General features: G+C 44.4%; 1 protein-coding gene and 1 long non-coding RNA gene across 9 annotated transcripts in view; both read right to left on the reverse strand.

Moving 5' to 3' along the window:
* Nucleotides 1-17,883, reverse strand: part of LOC310758799 — a 155,413-nt gene that overhangs the window by 75,263 nt on the left and 62,267 nt on the right. The window lies entirely within an intron of this gene.
* The window catches only part of HMBOX1 (homeobox containing 1), a 123,431-nt gene that overhangs the window by 60,341 nt on the left and 45,207 nt on the right, over nt 1-17,883 (reverse strand). For all 8 annotated transcript variants that reach the window (XM_083605371.1, XM_083605376.1, XM_083605373.1 and 5 more), the window contains exon 2: nt 4,397-4,480. In XM_083605371.1, the coding sequence (XP_083461497.1) occupies nt 4,397-4,419 (23 nt within the window). In that variant the 5' untranslated portion in view covers nt 4,420-4,480. The remainder of the gene's footprint in view (nt 1-4,396; nt 4,481-17,883) is intronic.

Genomic DNA, 17,883 nt, shown 5'->3' on the forward strand with positions numbered 1-17,883 from the left:
CCGGACCCTGCTTAGCTTTGCAAACGGGCTAGCAGTTTTATTGTTATTTGACCAGGGCCCAAAAAGGCACTTCCAAGCCCAGGACTGGGCTATGCCGATCAGCTTCCTAAAGGTGAGCAAGAAGAAAAATAAAGGAGGCGGAGCTTTTGATTTCCTTTGCACCATCAGCCGTTTTGTCTCTTTCCCTTGTTATTACCAGGAAAGATCATCAAGGCAAACTCTTGCATAGGGGACGGCTGAGCGTCCACACAACTAGGCAAGCCAGTGGTCCCGACTGCTGGAAGCGTGTGTTTTTGGACCACAGAGCGCCCCCTTCAGGCACAGAAAGGGACAACAATGCGCAACACTGGTCCCTGCGATTGGCAGGCCGCGTTAAGTATGTGTCTTGTACTGGACAGAGCAGTTAGCTCCTGCCTTCACACCCCCAGCCCTCGATCCGGCTCCAGCCTTGAGCCCCCCACTCCAGGTATTTGGGGGGACCCCACAAATATGTGGTTTGGAAGCTGCATGGTCAGGGGAAAAACAATGCTGTCCAGGGTTGTAAAGACTGCACAGAGAATAATTGGGTGCACTCTTCCCACCTTGGATCAAATCTATGCTTCCAGGTGCCATAAGAAAGCTGCAGAGATGGCGCAGGATAGTGCGCACCCCGGAAATGATCTCTTTCAGCTTCTGCCTTCTGGAAGACGGTACAGGGTTATAAAGACTAGGACCAGCCGCCTGAGAAACAGTTTCTATCCAAATGTGATTTTGGTTTTAAACGCAGTGTAAGGTAGTTTCTGGGACGCGGGTGGCGCTGTGGGTTAAACCACAGAGCCTAGGACTTGCCGATCAGAAGGTCAGCGGTTTGAATCCCCGCGATGGGGTGAGCTTCCGTTGCTCAGTCCCTGCTCCTGCCAACCTAGCAGTTCGAAAGCATGTCAAAGTGCAAGTAGATAAATAGGTACCACTCCGTTGGGAAGGTAAACGGCATTTCTGTGTGCTGCTCTGGTTCCCCAAAAGCGGCTTAGTCATGCTGGCCACATGACCCGGAAGCTGTACGCCGGCTCCCTTGGCCAATAAAGCGAGATGAGCGCCGCAACCCCAGAGTCGGCCACGACTGGACCTAATGGTCAGGGGTCCCTTTACCTTTACCTTTAAGGTAGTCTCTATGGGAGCATATTGTATTTAATTATGGGGTATCAGAGTTTTTAGGCTTGTGGGTTTTTGAATGTCTTATGTACATTTTTTCAATTTGGTTGTTCTGTATGGGACAATGACAATAAAGATTATCATATCATATCGACTTCCATGGGGTTCAGCCCTGACCAAAAGAGTGGGAGAAAAAGACAGGCAAGAGGAAATCGATGTACCAAGTCCAACTTTGGCACCAAGCTTCTAGTCGGTACCAAACATCTATGGCACACTTTTGCAAACCTTTCTGAACCAGTGGACACATTCTGAATTTTGAGTGAGTGCTATGGGAACCACATGCAAACCGACTGCCATCGGCACAGGGCATAGCACAAAACGACTGCCTTGAAGGGTGTGGCATAACAGAAAATTAAGATAGAGTACAGCCATGGATAATTTTCCCCATAATTGTATTTCCTTTCTGGAAAAAGGTTTAACTTGCTGAAATTCTCAAATAACCTTTGTAAAAACAAACAAACCAGAAGCTTTTCTTTTGGGTATTATACCTAAATTGTATGGAAATTTAAGAATGCTACTTGCCCCAAAATGGAAAGAAGTCCCAGCAAAGGAAGAAAAAACTTATGGAATATGCAGAAATGGCAAAACTTACTGGAAGAATAAGAACCAAGATAACAAACTTTTTATAAAAGAATGGAAATGGTTTATTGAACTTTTACAAATAAATTGCAAACAGATAAAAACACGGGCAGGATTATTGTAATAACTTGCAGTATATATTTAGAGTAGATCATTAAATGAGCAAATTAAATGAATTTGGACATGCAGAAGGTAATAAAAAATAAATTTAAAGAACCACAGAAAGAGGGGGAAGGAAGTCAAACTTTGAAATGTTAAAATTATTGTAAAATTAATGAAATGTATAAACTTGAAAAGTATAAATAAAAACTTTTTTAAAAGTCTACGTCAACCCTAAAGCAAAGTTTAAGCTGCCATCCTTTACCAACTTACCCGGAAGCCTCATTAAACACAAAGAGATCTATTTCTGAGTAGACATTTGTACTATAACTTAGCTATACAGTGAGGTTACTTTGTACTGTGAGTTAACTGGACAGCAGGAGGCATGCCTCAGCTTAATTTCCGCATTTGCCTTTTGGTGAGAGGACAGATTCTTTACAACATCCACTCGCACTTACTGTGCGGTAGCATTTGCAGAAAATAACTTCTGGAGACTACCTGATCGCAGACAAACCCACCACAAGAAAGATACACCCCTGTTCCATGGGGGAAAGGAAAACTACAGAGATCCCAAGGAAGAAAAAAGAAACAGAAAAAGCAGAACTGCACTAAAGGGAAGGGGGAAACAGCAGCCCTTTAGGACCCCAGGGATTTCTACTGCCTGGTGGTCAAACAACTCACTTATCAATCACAGCTCTGACTCTGCTCATTGGCTTAAAGCATGGACAGGCGGGAGCAGAGAGGGCGGCCCATTTCAACGAAATTGCTTAGAAGGGTGCCTGCACATTTTGCTGCATAACTTTCTTTCTGGAAGGCAAGAGATATACTTAAAAGAAGGTTCAAAGTCTGGGGCATTGGGGTGCCAATGAGGGCCTTCAAGGGCATCATAGTTGGCTACCCTGCTTTTGTGGGCAATCCACTTGTTTGCAAAATAAGCACACCGCATTTGAGGAGCCCTACAGAAGGGAACGGGACGCGGGTGGCGCTGTGGTCTAAACCACAGAGCCTAGGACTTGCCGATCAGAAGGTCGAAGGTTCGAATCCCCGCAACGGGGTGAGCTCCCGTTGCTCGGTCCCTGCTCCTGCCAACCTAGCAGTTCGAAAGCACGCCAGTGCAAGTAGATAAGTAGGTACCGCTCCGGCGGGAAGGTAAAGGGCGTTTCCGTGCGCTGCTCTGGTTCGCCAGAAGCGGCTTAGTCATGCTGGCCACATGACACGGAAGCTGTACGCCGGCCTCCTTGGCCAATAAAGCGAGATGAGCGCCGCAACCCCAGAGTCGGTCATGACTGTACCTAATGGTCAGGGGTCCCTTTACCTTTACAGAAGGGAACAATTAAGGTTGGGACAGTTAAAACTAAACCCAGTTGATTTTATACACCATTGCACGGCAGGAAGGCCACTGCAGTTTTGCAAAATTGGCAGAAACTTTGATGAAACTTGTAGGGATAAAAGAAAAACCCTGCCAGAGGCCCATCTAGTCCAGTACCCTGTTGTCACAGTGGCCAATCAGGTGCCTCTTCTGGGGAACCCAAAAGCAGAACCTGAGCACACCAGAACCCTCTTCCACTAGTGATCTCCAGCAACAATTCAGAGGCATCCTGCGTCCAACAGTAGAGGGAGCTCATCGCAATTGCGGTTCCTAGCCACCAGCTGCCTCGTCTTCCATGAATTTGCCTAACCCCATCGCTTTGTACGGACAATTTTTTAATGAAATAAATAAGTAAAGGTAAAGGTAAAGGGACCCCTGACCATTAGGTCCAGTCGCGGGGATTCGAACCGCCGACCTTCTGATCAGCAAGTCCTAGGCTCTGTAGTTTAACCCACAGCGCCACCCACGTCCCAATAAATAAGTAGCTCTCTTCAAAAGCTTTCCACCTTGGTGGATACAACTACAGTCAAACCTTGGAATCCGTTCCGGAAGTCCATTCAAATTCCAAAATGTTTGGAAACCAAACTGCGGCATCTTGATTGGCTGCAGGAAGCTCCTGCAGCCAATCGGAAGCTGCGGAATCCCCATCGGACATCCAGCTTCCAAAAATCATTCGAAAACCAGAACACTCACTTCCAGGTTTTGATCATTCAGGAGCCAATTTGTTCGGGAGCCAAGGTGTTCCATATCCAAGGTACGACTGTACCTTCTACAGACTGAAAGACGGCCCCACGCTCTTCCTGTAACTGTCTGGCAAATACAGTGGATGCTCGGGTTGCAAACGTGATCCGTACGGGATGCACATTCGCAACCCGCAGCGTTCGCAACCCCCGTCTGCACATGCGCAAAGCGCCATTTAGCGCTTCTGCGCATGCATGACCGCCAAAACCCGGAAGTAACACGTTCCAGTACTTCCAGGTTTCGGCAGTCCACAACCCGAAAAAACGCAACCTGAAGCATCTGTAACCTGAGGTATGACTGTACCTTAATAACAGCAGACCAGGGGGCTGACCCACGGCTTCTCCCCCTTTTCTGCTCTCTTACACACATCATGCTTTTGAAACTGAACAGGGGGTTGGGGGTTGAGATTGTACTTACACCACTGGAAAGGTTCTCAGCATACTTTACATGGGGAGAGGAAGTCAGAAAGCCTCCGGGAGGTCTTCGGCATTAGTTACCATTCTGAAACAGATAAGCAAAAGAATTGAGGAAAAACACAGCTTGACAAGACACAGGCGGAGAGGTGAATTAATACAACTCATACAACTGCAGAGCTGCCTTGAGATGTACGTGTCTATCCTATCCTCTTCCTGCCTCAAAACTCCCTTCTAATCAGATGCAGCCAGAATTTCTCTCCTAAAAGATGGGACATCTTTCTTGACTATGGGTAAATATCTTATGATGTATCATTTGCTCTATTCTGCACTCGGACCTTTCAAGAAAGGGTTAGAAATCAGCCAGGAGCCAGGCATGTTTTGCGACTGGAACGGGTGCAATTGCGACCACATGGGGATCTCTGGATGCCAGGATGGTGACTGGGGAAAGCAAAATGTCACTCAGAGAAGCATCTGAAAGGATCTGCTTGAAGCGTGAATTAAATTTATTCTAGATTGTTTTATTTGATGTTTGAATTTAAACCGGGTCCCTTCCAACTCTACATTTCTGGGATCGGAACTCTATGAATGAGATCTGTTCTTTAAAATATAAAGAAGTACAGAAATGAAAACAATGAAAACAACAACAACATCCACTACTTAAAAAACAAACAAAACAGCACCTACACATTCCACTGTAGCAACAGGAACGTAGGTTTAAGGTGTCATTTGGTGAGTAGATTATATATCTGAGTTTCTAACACTGCTAAAACCCCATAATTAACGAACGAAATATAAAACTAAGATACCACATCCTCAGAAAGATGCATTGATGTAGGAAACTCGAGCCAACAATGTGATGCTGTGGCAATCAAAGCCAATACAGTGGTACCTTGGATGTTGAACTTAATCTGTTCCAGGGGTCCGTTCGACTCCTGAAACCGTTCGAAAACCAAGGTAAAGACTTCCAATTGGCTGCAGGAGCTTCCTGGACTCAATCAGAAGCCACGGAAGTCGTGTTCCAAAGAGCATTCGGAAACTGGAAACTCTCTTCCAAGTTTTTGGGGTTCGGGAGAAAAAATGTAAACGTACCAAGGCATTGAAGAACCAAGGTACTACATCGTTGCATGTTGACAGTTTTGCACACTACAGATATGGGCAGATGAGGAAGGATTTGGGGGGGGGAAGCTACATGAATGATAAAATAGAAGGGGCAAAAATCAGAAGGGAAGGGTGGAGGAATTGAACTCAACAAGCTTAAAGGAAAGAAGATTATGGAAGGCCATTTTGACAGCTCTCGGTTTTCGTTTCGGGTTTAAAGAATGGCACAGAGAACAGCAGGGAACAGCGGCTGATCTGATCCCCTGAAAAGCTAACACAGAATGTATTTAAGATTCATGTTAAATATTTGTCAAAAGCTCCTAACCTTTGGGGGAATTCAACCGCGAGAAAACAGGCTTGGGAATCACCTTTCCTGGAATGGTACAAAAAAAAAGCCAGTTAATGACTTTCAAAGATAGAATCATGTAGGTAGCCGTGTTGGTCTGACGCAGTAGATAGATAGATGATAGATAGATAGATAGATAGAGCTTTTGTGTGCATGCACACTTCTTCAGAAATCTGAACAAGTGTGCATACACACGAAGTTTATACCAAGAACAAACTTAGTTGGTCTCTAAGGTGATACTGGACTATATATGTGTATGTGTGTGTGTGTGTGTGTGTGCGCGCGCGCGCAACCCTTTCAGCTAGGAATGGACCAGCCTATCCATTTCAAGTTCTCTCAGTTCCTCCATGTTAAGTTCAGTTTGTCACATTTTAGTTTGCAATCGCCGTATTTTTCGCTCCATGAGATGCACCTGACCATACGACGCACCTAGTTTTTAGAGGAGGAAAACAAGGGAAAAAATACTCTGAACAAAACAGTGGGTGCATGATTTTTGTGGTGCAGGCTGTAGCCATGGACATGCTGTGTGATCTGATGGTGAATTTGGGGTGACCCAATGCAAAAATCCTGAGGGTCCATGGGCTTTTACCTCCCCGCTCCCAGGCAGTCTCCTTTATCTCTACCGTCCCTTATCTCCCTCCCCGATCTCTTGCAGATTAGAAGCTTTGTTTCAACACCCACTTCCCTCTTTCAAAAAAAATATAAATGCATGATCTGCTTTTCGCCCCTGGGCAATTCGGCTCCAGGGACCACACATTCGCTCCATAAGACGCATAGACATTTCCCCTTACATTTTAGGAAGAAAAAAATGTGTCTTATGGAGCGAAAAATACGGTGAATGAAATCACCATGGAAAACCATCAGTGTTGCAATTCTCCCAGCACAGGCATTCTGTATGCAATTTTGCCCAATGCACACATTTTATTTTATTTTTTCAAGTAATGGTCCTTAGTGTAATGTATTTTGGGTACATTCCCACTAATAGGTGCTTATTTTCCCATCCTTGGGATCTCTGTCGTTTTCCCCTAGGAACAAGGATGCATCTTTTCTTGTGGTGGGGTTGTCTGAGATCAGGTAGGAAGCAATGATGGCCACCAACTTGGGTGCCTTTGAATAAGATCATTTGCAAAACAACAACAACAAACCTATGGTTACGTGGAACATACTCAATACACACACAAGACGAAACCGGCTGTACTTTTGAATAATTAAGGTATACTATTCATTGTATCAATTTGTAGATTTCAACAGAAGTCTCATAAAGTTCAACGAAAAAAGCAGAAGAGTCCAGAATATTAGCAACCACTACTATGCTATAAGATCCACAATCCTGTAATATTACATATGAGCCTGTTCTACTGATGAAGCCTAGAATGGCGAAATAAGGCTTAACCTCGGGTTAAGTACTTAATTTGTTCCGGAGGTCCGTTCTTAGCCTGAAACTGTTCTTAACCTGAAGCACCACTTTAGCTAATGGGGCCTCCTGCTGCTGCCGCACCACAGGAGCACAATTTCTGTTCTCATCCTGAAGCAAAGTTCTTAACCTGAGGTACTATTTCTGGGTTAGCAGAGCCTGTAACCTGAAGGGTATGTAACCCGAGGTACCACTGTATTTCATCTGCACAATCAGACTGTAACCCTGGTTTAAGGAGCTGTTTGCCACCTAGATTATACATCTGAGTTTCTAACACTGCTGCCAACTGTTGTTTAGTCTTCTTGCGTCCTGCTCGACTCTCTGTGACCCCATGAACCAAAGCATGCCTTGGAAACTCTCAAAGCTTCTCCTTTTTTATGTCCATGGAGTTTTCTTGGCAATATACTGGAGTGGTTTGCCAGTTCCTTCTCCAGGTGGATGACATTTAGTCTAAACTCTCAGCTATGACCTGTCCATCTTGAGTGGCCCTGCATGGCACAGCACATCACTTCTCTGAGCTATTCAAGCCCCTTCGCCACGACAAGGCAGTGATCCATGAAGGGGCTACCAAGGGTAAAAAAAGGTAAAGGACCCCTGACAGTTAAGTCCAGTCGCAAACAACTCTGGGGTTGCGGCGCTCATCTCGCTTTACTGGCTAAGGGAGCTGACGTTTGTCCGCAGACAGTTTTTCCGGGTCATGTGGCCAGCAGGACTAAGCCGCTTCTGGAGAACCAGAGCGGCGCACGGAAACGCCGTTTACCTTCCCGCCGGAGCAGTACCTATTTATCTACTTGCACTGGTGTGCTTTCGAACTGCTAGGTTGGCAGGAGCGGGGACTGAGCAACGGGAGCTCACCCCGTCACGGGGATTCGAACCGCCGACCTTCCGATTGGCAAGCCCTAGGCTCAGTGGTTTAGACTGACTCCCCAAAAGATGGCTGGCTCCCAAAAAGATGTCAACGAGGGGAAGTGGTCCCCACTCCTTGTGCTGAAAGAATATTGACACCACCAGATTTTAAAAAACAAACCCGAAATAGCGAAGTTCCAGGCCTTCGCCCTCCAGCTTCCTACCAGGGACCCAGGTCTCCCTGGCTTGCATTACCCAGCCAGAGCAATCGGTGTCATTAATCTCTATAACTAATGCAGAGGTTAAAGCTGACAAACCTTTGTCCTGTCTGCATTATTCATTAATGAAATTAACTTGTTAAGGGGATGGAGGGAAGGAGGGGGAGGAGGACATGGGGAGGGAGCATCAGAGGCCAAAAAAATAAAATAAAAAATAAGGGGAGTTCTTCCATCTTTGGTGCAGTCATCTCAAAGGCGGGAGGGGGGTGGGCGGAGATATTACATATTAGTATGAAAATCGTGGCAGCAACTGTGGAACAGAACGAACAATCCAATCCCCGGCTTAAAAGCCCCACTAAAAGGCAGCTCAAATTTACAATGGATGAGCCTCCGTGGCAATCTGTTTTTCCGATATTAAAAATCTCATTTTCTCAGCGCCAAGGACAAGTGGATGCGTGAGGCATTGGAGTATCAACTCGGCATTTGTCTCATTTGACATTAAATCATTCTCATTTTCAGCTCGGATTTTCTAATATCTCCTTGGGAGCCACTTCAGTTTTCTTCATCTCTCTCTCTGGTTGCAATTAAGATGTTTGAGTACAGTCTGCCCTACCATCGCCACCCTCCTTCGCCAGCAACGCCGGTTCCCTTTAAGGAAGGGCTGTGTGCTTTTGAAGCAGCTTCACGGCAGGCAATAAAACCAACAGGTGCAGCCTAGCGTCATCTGTTGGATTTCTGCCTGTCGGGCATAAGCAAACTTGCTCTGATCCCAAACAGCTGGAAGTAGCAAGGGTGAAGAGGTTCAGGCTGATTACAATCAGAAAGGCGATTTAATTAAATAATAATAATTGCATGGATCACTTATTAATTGTTATTTTTCTCCAAGGCACTCGTGCAGGGACCAGGCTGTGGATGAGAGTACTGCGGCTAAATCCAGGCCTGGAGTGAGTCTTCTTCAGCTCAAGGTTCCAGAATTGTATGGAGCAAGAGACCTGTGCTAATGTATCCTGGAAAGTGTAATGTACTTTGGCGGTGCTATTTAAATAAATAAGGTCCGTATAGTTAAAGCCATGGTTTTCCCAGTAGTGATGTATAGAAGTGAGAGCTGGACCATAAAGAAGGCTGATCGCTGAAGAATGGATGCTTTTGAATTCTGGTGCTGGAGGAGACTCTTGAGAGTCCCATGGACTGCAAGAAGATCAAACCTATCCATTCTGAAGGGAATCAGCCCTGAGTGCTCCCTGGAAGGACAGATTCTGAAGCTGAGGCTCCAGTCCTTTGGCCAGCTCATGAGAAGAGAAGACTCCCTGGAAAAGACCCTGATGCTGGGAAAGATGGAGGGCACAAGGAGAAGGGGACGACAGAGGACGAGATGGTGGGACAGTGTTCTCGAAGCCACAAACATGAGTCTGACCAAACTGCGGGAGGCAATGGAAGACAGGAGTGCCTGGCGTGCTCTGGTCCATGGGGTCACGAAAAGTCGGACACGACTAAACGACTAAATAAAAACAACATTTAAATAAATGTGCTTAAAAAATATTTTTTATTGATTCTTCCATGTACAGTCATACCTCGGGGTTGAAGTAGCTTCGGGATAAGTATTTTCGGGTTGCACGCTGTGGCGACCCGGAGGTAACGGAGCGCGTTACTTTTGGGTTTCGCCACTCGCGCATGCACAGAAGGTCAAAATGACGTCATGCGCAGAAGCGGAGAATCGCAACCCGCGCAGACGCACGGTCACGGGTTGCGTTCACTTTTGGATGCGAACGGGGCTCCAGAACGGATCCCGTTTGCATCCAGAGGTACCACTGTATACTTCTTCTAACAATATACCTTTAACATTTTTTCATATTTCCACCCTCCTCCCCTGGACTTCCCTCATACTCCTGTTTTGTTTTATTTACATATTGTTCACCCTGCGTATTGTTTACCCAAAAATTTCCCAATATATATATAGTCTTTATTTTTTGTTGTGTACAGTTGTGATTGTTTCCTCAAACCCTGCCAATGAGTCCATTGCTTTACGTTGCCTCTTCATATATATTGTACAGTAAATGGTTCCCATTCTCCTTTAAAGTCTTTGTTATCCTTTTCATGTGGTTTTTCTGTTAGTTTTGTCAGTTCTGCCTATTCCATAAGTTTCCCTTGCCATTGTTCTTTCGCTGGTATTTCTTCTGTCTTCCAAGTTTGTGCTAGTTTAATTCTTGCCGCTGTTGTTGCATACATAAATAAATTCCAAATTTCTTTTTTTATATATATATCTTGGCCTAAAATTCCTAGGAGGAATGCTTCTGGTCCAAACATTCTCAAACTTTCCGTTCTTTTTCTTGCCACCTTTTGGCGAGCTGTGGCAATCGCATCCAGGGCAGCGCTGATCCAATGAAGGGATCACGCAAGTGTACAGGATCACAGAGCGGCAGAGTTAGAAGGGACCACGAGGGTCATCTAGTCCAACCCCTGGCAACGCATGAATCTTCCGCCCAACAAGAGGTCAAACCCATGAACCTGAAATAGCTATCCTGCATTATGAACACCCAGTTCAACAACCTGCTACGGTATATGCCATTTTCATTTTTTAAAGGAAGGAAGGAAGGAAGGAAGGAAGGAAGGAAGGAAGGAAGGAAGGAAGGAAGTTTGTACAGTGGTGCCTCGCAAGACGAAAATAATCCGTTCCGCGAGTCTCTTCGTCTAGCGGTTTTTTCGTCTTGCGAAGCAACCCTATTAGCGGCTTAGCGGATTAGCGCTATTAGCGGTTTAGCGGCTTAGCGGCTATTAAAGGCTTAGCAGCTTAGCGGCTAAAAGGCTATTAGCGGCTTAGCGGCTTAGAAAAAGGGGGGAAAGCGAAAAAAATCGCAAGACTCGCAAGGCGTTTTCGAAGCGCATCGAAAAACGGAAAACCCTTTCGTCTAGCGGGTTTTTCGTCTTGCGAGGCATTCGTCTTGCGGGGCACCACTGTATCTCAATGCTACACAAAAACTGGTGGATGTTGGCAGCTGAGAAGCTAGAAAACATGCTAAGCTGTGTTTCCGAATTTGCCCACCCTTGGGAGCAGACGAAACAGAATTTCACAAAAATATTGCAAATTTCTCACTATTAGAATCAGTTGTCATTGTTGTTTGGAAACAACACAAACGGCATGTTTAACCGGCCTGTATATACACACCGTGTCTATGAAATCTATTAAATAAATACATCTTGTACGCTTTAGAAATTGAAACAAAATTATCAAATTGCAATAGTTTTGCGTCAATGTATAAACAGAACAGAATTTATTTCTTTCGTCCATTTTTACCCTGTTGGCATTCATATATGAACCAGTGGATCATGCCCTCTTGGCAGCCCATAATAACAACCACCACCACCAAATGCCACACCAGCGCAAAATCAGTATAAAACCAGACAAGATCAATAAAAATAGCTCTAAAACCCAGCATGTGGTGGCAAGGGAAAACTATAGTTTGAAGAACTAATTTAAAATTTAATTTTAATTTAATTTAAAATTTAAATTTAAAAGGTGTGGGAGAGCATAGAATCATAGAACTGTAGCGTTGAAAGCGCCCCAACTCCTTGCAATGCAAGAATATGCAGCTGTCCCACTAGGGGATCAAACCTTCAACCTTGGCGTTACCAACACCATGTTCTAACCAATGGAACTCTACAGGGAATGAAAGGGCAAATACCTCCAGACAGACCATTCCCAGAGTTGGGCGCCACCATTTCCAAAAAAGGCTTTCTCCCGCTAAGCCACCTGCCAACCACGACCTGGAGAAAGGCCTCCATTTAAGATATTAAGTTGTAGACAAGTATACATGCAAGGAGGCTGGAATCACCCTTTAAAAGCACTAAATAATTTGGGTCCAGGATACCTGATGGAAGGCCTCCTTGCATGTATACCTGTCTAGACCTTAATATCTTTTTTTAAAAAAATAATATTTATTACTTTTAAAAATTACAGAAAAGGAAAAGAAAAAGAAAAAAGAGAGAGAAGAAAAAAACAAAAGAGAAAAAAAAACATTACAATACAATATATAAACAATACAAAACACAACCTAAACATATTAAACTAAACAAAACAAAACCCTAACCCACCTTAACCCTAAACAAAACAATAACCATTTAAAAACATACATCACACCTTTTCCATACTCTATCTTTCATTCCCTTGTTTCATCGACTACCTCTCACCTCCCTTTTTGTATTCCACTTCTATTAATTGTTTCAGCAAATCCTTTCCATCTTTCTCTATTTTCCGTCATATTATAAATATCTTAACATATTTTTTATCATTAAAACTAAAATGCTTATATATGCTTAACTCCTTATAACATTTCTGCTAAGGCCATAAAATTTCTTTCCACCATTTTTCTATCATTCATTAATTTTACAGTGTTACTATATATAAACTTTAAATTCTCTAATCTTCTTCCACCATCTCCTCTCCCTGGTTTCGGATTCTGCCAGTCCTTTCCGTCAATTCCATATAGTCCATCAACCTGGAGATCTTATGTCCGAGGCTCTTAACTCTTTTCCAGGTCCCTTCTGCAGGTCTTCTTCATATTCTTTAATGCCAAAGAGCAGATCTCGGGAAGACTCCAACCTAACAATGCTTTTATTCCTTCCAGGCAGGTCAGCCAAATTTCCATAGTTAAAGCTGAGGTCTATAAGATGTTACATGACATGTTTCAAAATTCCTCCGAATCCAAAGGCCCCCAGAACTCCAATCTCCTCCAGACCCAAGTCCATGTCCCAAAAGTCAGTTGATCCCTGCATAGAGGGATCCTTCCAACTTTCCTTCTTCCGTTCAAGCCGGGATCCAATCCTCAAAATCTGGCTTTTTCTAGATTCAATCATAGAAGGCCTCAACTTGTAATCCTCAATTTGCTTCTGTAAGACTGAGGATCCCCCTTGTATTACTTTAGGCTCAACAACCACAGCTTTCTCTTTCTCCTCCACAATTTGTCCTGCCAAAGTAGATTCTTGTACCAAGTCCTGAATTATTTCTGTGTTGGTACTTACTTTTTGACTCCAATTAGTCACTTTTTGATCCAAGTTGTCAATTTTAAAAGACATGTCATCCGTCTTCTTATGAAGCTGTTCCAGCGAGTAGCTTATCTTACATAATACCGTCACAATGGCTTCTCCTGTCAACATTTTGAGTGGTCCAAGGTCAATCTCTGGTTCTCACAATTACTTATCTTGCAGCTGGTGATTCCCCAGTTGCACTCCTGTGACAGTTTCAAAGACTCCCTCTAGAGGGAAACAGTCTCCACTTGTATCAATCCTTTCAGACACAATTCAAGCCGTAAAAATAGTTTCAATTTCCAGTTACTTTTCCTCCTTTTTAAATGCAGAAGGGGACAATGGAAACAGTATCTTTCTCTTATTTAACTAGCTGTCAAAAATATTTTGTTCGCAGTCAATGAACTCTCCCAAAACTTCACTCTTTCTGGCAGCCCCTACCAGGTTCGGAACAGTGGTAATTTGGTTTTTCACTCTCTCCTGCAGGCTCGCTAAGTCCAAAATCTCCCCCCTCTTCTCCTGCTTCCAAGGGGGGTTTTGTAGTTTTAACCGATGAAAATTTAATCCTTTCCCAAAAGCTTTCAAAGACTTTAGCTTATAACGTCTTTGCTTCAATCTATTTACAAAAGGGGAAGGCGGACTTCCTGTTTAAGACCTTCCCCGTTTCGGTGCCAAATTAAGGTATTTAAAGATCCAATTTTCCGTTCTACTCATTGGTAATTGTTTAAAATCCAATTGTCCACAGGAAAAAGTCAGCGCTCTCCGGCAACAGCAATGCGGCTTCGCTCCGTGAAAGAAGCAGTCAATTCGAAGCACCACGCCACTCACCCCACGTCGCTCCGGATCCCCGAAACCGGGTTTCCCCGCGAGCAGAGGAGGTGCAAAAGGTGCCAGCCGAATCCCAGGTTCACAAGCTTCTCCCGCTTGTGATTTCAATGGGTCTCCGCCTTCGCCGTGGCGGTCAGACCCTGCTTTTCACGGAGCAAGTTCCTCCCGATCGGAGGAGCTCTGCCATTGCCGGAGGCGCCAACCCGGAAGTCCTAGACCTTAATATCTTAAGGCCCATGGCCTCGGACCCTCATACCTAAGGGACTGCCTCTCCTGGTATGCCCCACGGAGGACTTTAGGGCCAAAAATGGCAACATTTTGGAGGTCCCAAGCCGCAAGGTAGTTAGAGTGGTCTCAACTAGGGCCAGGGCCTTTTCAGTACTGGCCCCGACTTGGTGGAATGCTCAGTCACAAGAGACCAGTGCCCTACGGGACTTGACATCTTTCTGCAGGGCCTGCAAGACAGAGCTGTTCCGCCTGGCCGTTGGTTTGGACTCAGCCTGACCCATATGTTTCCCTCCCCTTATGGTTTTGATTTATGGGCTACTATTAAAATGAGGCTGCATTTTAAATTGCATTTTAACCCGTATTTTAATAAACTGGTTTCTTTGTTTTTTGTTTGTTTGTTTGTTTGTTTGTTCCCCTCCTTGTAATTTTATTGGCATTAGCCGCCCTGAGCCCGGCTCTGGCCGGGGAGGGCGGGGTATAAATAAATTTTTATTATTATTATTACAGTGGTACCTCGGGTTACAGACGCTTCAGGTTACAGACGCTTCAAGTTACAGACTCCGCTAACCCAGAAATAGTACCTCGGGTTAAGAACTTTGCTTCAGGATGAGAACAGAAATCGCAAAGCAGTGGGAGACCCCGTTAGCTAAAGTGGTGCTTCAGGTTAAGAACAGTTTCAGGTTAAGAACAGACCTCCAGAACGAATTAAGTTCTTAACCTGAGGTACCACTGTACCTCGGGTTACAGCCGCTTCAGGTTGTGTTTTTTTTGGGTTACGGACCGCCAAAACCCGGAAGTACCAGAACGGGTTACCTCCGGGTTTCGACGGTCGCGCATGTGCAGAAGCGCCAAATTGCGCTTTGCACATGCGCAGAAGCACCGAATCGCAACCCGCACATGCGCAGACATGCAGACGCGGGTTGCGAACATGCATCCCGCACGGATCACGTTCGCAACCCTGGCATTCAGAAGCATCGCTGCCTCCAAAGGTCAAAGCGGAGAATGGCTATCTTGGCTAGTGGCCATCGATAGCTCTCTCCACCACCCATGAATTTGTCTAATCCTCTTCTAAAGCCACCTAGGTTTGTGGCCCTCACTGCCTCATGTGGCAGGGAGTTCCACAGTTTAACTACGCACTGTGTGAAGAAGGGCTTTTTTTTATGACGCTCCCGACAAAACATATACGTAAATACAAATATACAATATATATTTAACCAAACACACACACACACACACACATGGAGATGCCCTATACCGTCAGAGATCGGTGCATGTAGCTGTTGTAAACAAAAATTGCCCTTTTCCCTTATGGGGTATCCAAGAGCCCATATAGAGTCCTTCCGTAGGTTCCCTATTGGTAGGAGAAGATAACAGAGGCCAACCAGAGAATACTGAGAAGCAAAGCAGCTAGTAAGCCTGATCTTTATTGATCTGTTGCAACAGGGTGCTCTCCTCACCCGCAGGAAAGGAGGAGGAACCCAAAACAATGGCGCGCAAGGCCTTATAAAGACTTTTGAAATTGCCACCCTGTAGATCAAGACCACCCCCAGAAACATCATACATACATCACAGAATGGGTGTAACCTAAGACCACCCCTCAGATACATCACACCTACATCACGGAAAAGGCGGTCTAAAACAGAAATTTTGAATGTTGTTGTTCTCCTGTCGTTGTTTATCTCCTATCTGGCAGGTTACTTGATTGGATTTCCTGGGTAGCCTGGCCAGTCTTTTGTAATGATAAATACTTAGTTCCTGGGCCAGGTCACAGGCTCACACCCTATTCAAACACAGACATACCCTTAAGACAGGATTTGTGAGGAAAGAGACAATGGGGAGGTTTCCCACGTTGACCTTGCAGAGAAAGGTCAGCTTAAGAATCAAAATGGCTTCAGGTTGGTCTTCCTGTGCTGATCTATGTAAGTTCTTGGTTGGTACACTTATGAACATTACCTAAGAATTACCTTAGAATATTACCTAAGAATTACCTTAGAATATACAACCAGACGTAACACGGACACTGGCACCAGAGCCTGCAATAAACCCAGATGCCAACTTTGCTGCCACATACACCCGGACAACACCATTACTGGCCCCAACAACATCACACATACCATCTTGGGACTATTTAATTGCTCATCGTCTAACATTGTATATGCCATCAAATGCCAACAGTGTCCTTCAGCTCTCTATATTGGACAAACAGGCCAAACCTTACGCCAAAGAATAAACAGACATAAATCGGACATCAAGAATCACAAGACAGAGAAACCAGTAGGAGAACACTTCAATCTCCCAGGACATTCTATACAAGATCTCAAAGTAGCTGTATTACTACAAAGGAATTTCAGAAATAGACTGGAAAGAGAAGCTGCTGAATTGCAACTCATTACCAAACTTAAAACCATGGAGAGACCTGGTCTGAACAAAGACATTGGATTCTTATCTCATTATACATGACAAAGCCATTTTTCACCTTCTCACCCCTTGCTTTTTCCTGTAAGACCTATTGCAGTCGTTAAGAGTCGTCAACAGGCTCATCACAGCTATCTGCCAATCACCCATTCCCACCACCCTTCTGAATAATACCCCTCCCCACCTTCTCACTATATAGAAGGATCTGGCAACTTCTGTTTCAGTGTATCTGAAGAAGTGTGCATGCACACGAAAGCTCATACCAAGAACTAACTTAGTTGGTCTTTAAGGTGCTACTGGAAGGAATTTTTTTTATTTTATTTTTTTGACTTAGAATATATCTAAGACCATAAAATTCCTATCACATAGCTTATGGAGAGGAAGCAGCTCTCCATGGTCAATGAAGATCCTGCCACCTGAGATCCTTTCCCCTGAAGATGCGCAGGGCAAACCTGGACCACTGGCAAGCACAGCATAGGCCTTGCCACTCAGCCATGCCCCTCCTGCATCAAAGGCCACTGTCTAAAACAGCAGAGCCAGGCGAAAGTGATCCCTTAAGTGGTTAGCGATGCTTTTTTATAAGAGGCAGCGGGAAAGCAAAAGATGCAATTAGGAATGCTAAATGTCTGGACCTGTGAAAAAATCAAAAGCTTCTGGAACATAGTATATGACGAGCTTAAAAAAATGTTTAAGTATAACTTGATGAAAAATACAGAAGCTTTTCTACCAGGGATAACGGACACAGGTATAGCAAGAGAAGATCAGAAAATATTCCTCTATGCCACAGGAGCGGCAAGGATCCTAACTGCTAAAAACAGGAATAAAGAAATTGTGCCAACAAAAAAGGAATGGCAAGACAAACTGTTAAGAGTATATTGAACCGGCTAGATTAGCAGAGGCAATTAGAGATCACACTAGACAAGAGTTTCAAAAAGCATGGGGAAAATGCAGAGAATACTTCACAAAACAGTGCCCTAAAATGCATACCTGGACTTGTTTCGATTAATGTCTGCAGGAGACTTTGTGGATATTTAAGTTATAATGAGAAAAATCTTAATAATGATTCATAAAGGAAA

Source organism: Podarcis filfolensis, assembly GCF_964270895.1.
Source record: "Podarcis filfolensis genome assembly, chromosome: 3".
In the NCBI taxonomy this organism is placed as follows: Eukaryota; Metazoa; Chordata; class Lepidosauria; order Squamata; family Lacertidae; genus Podarcis; species Podarcis filfolensis.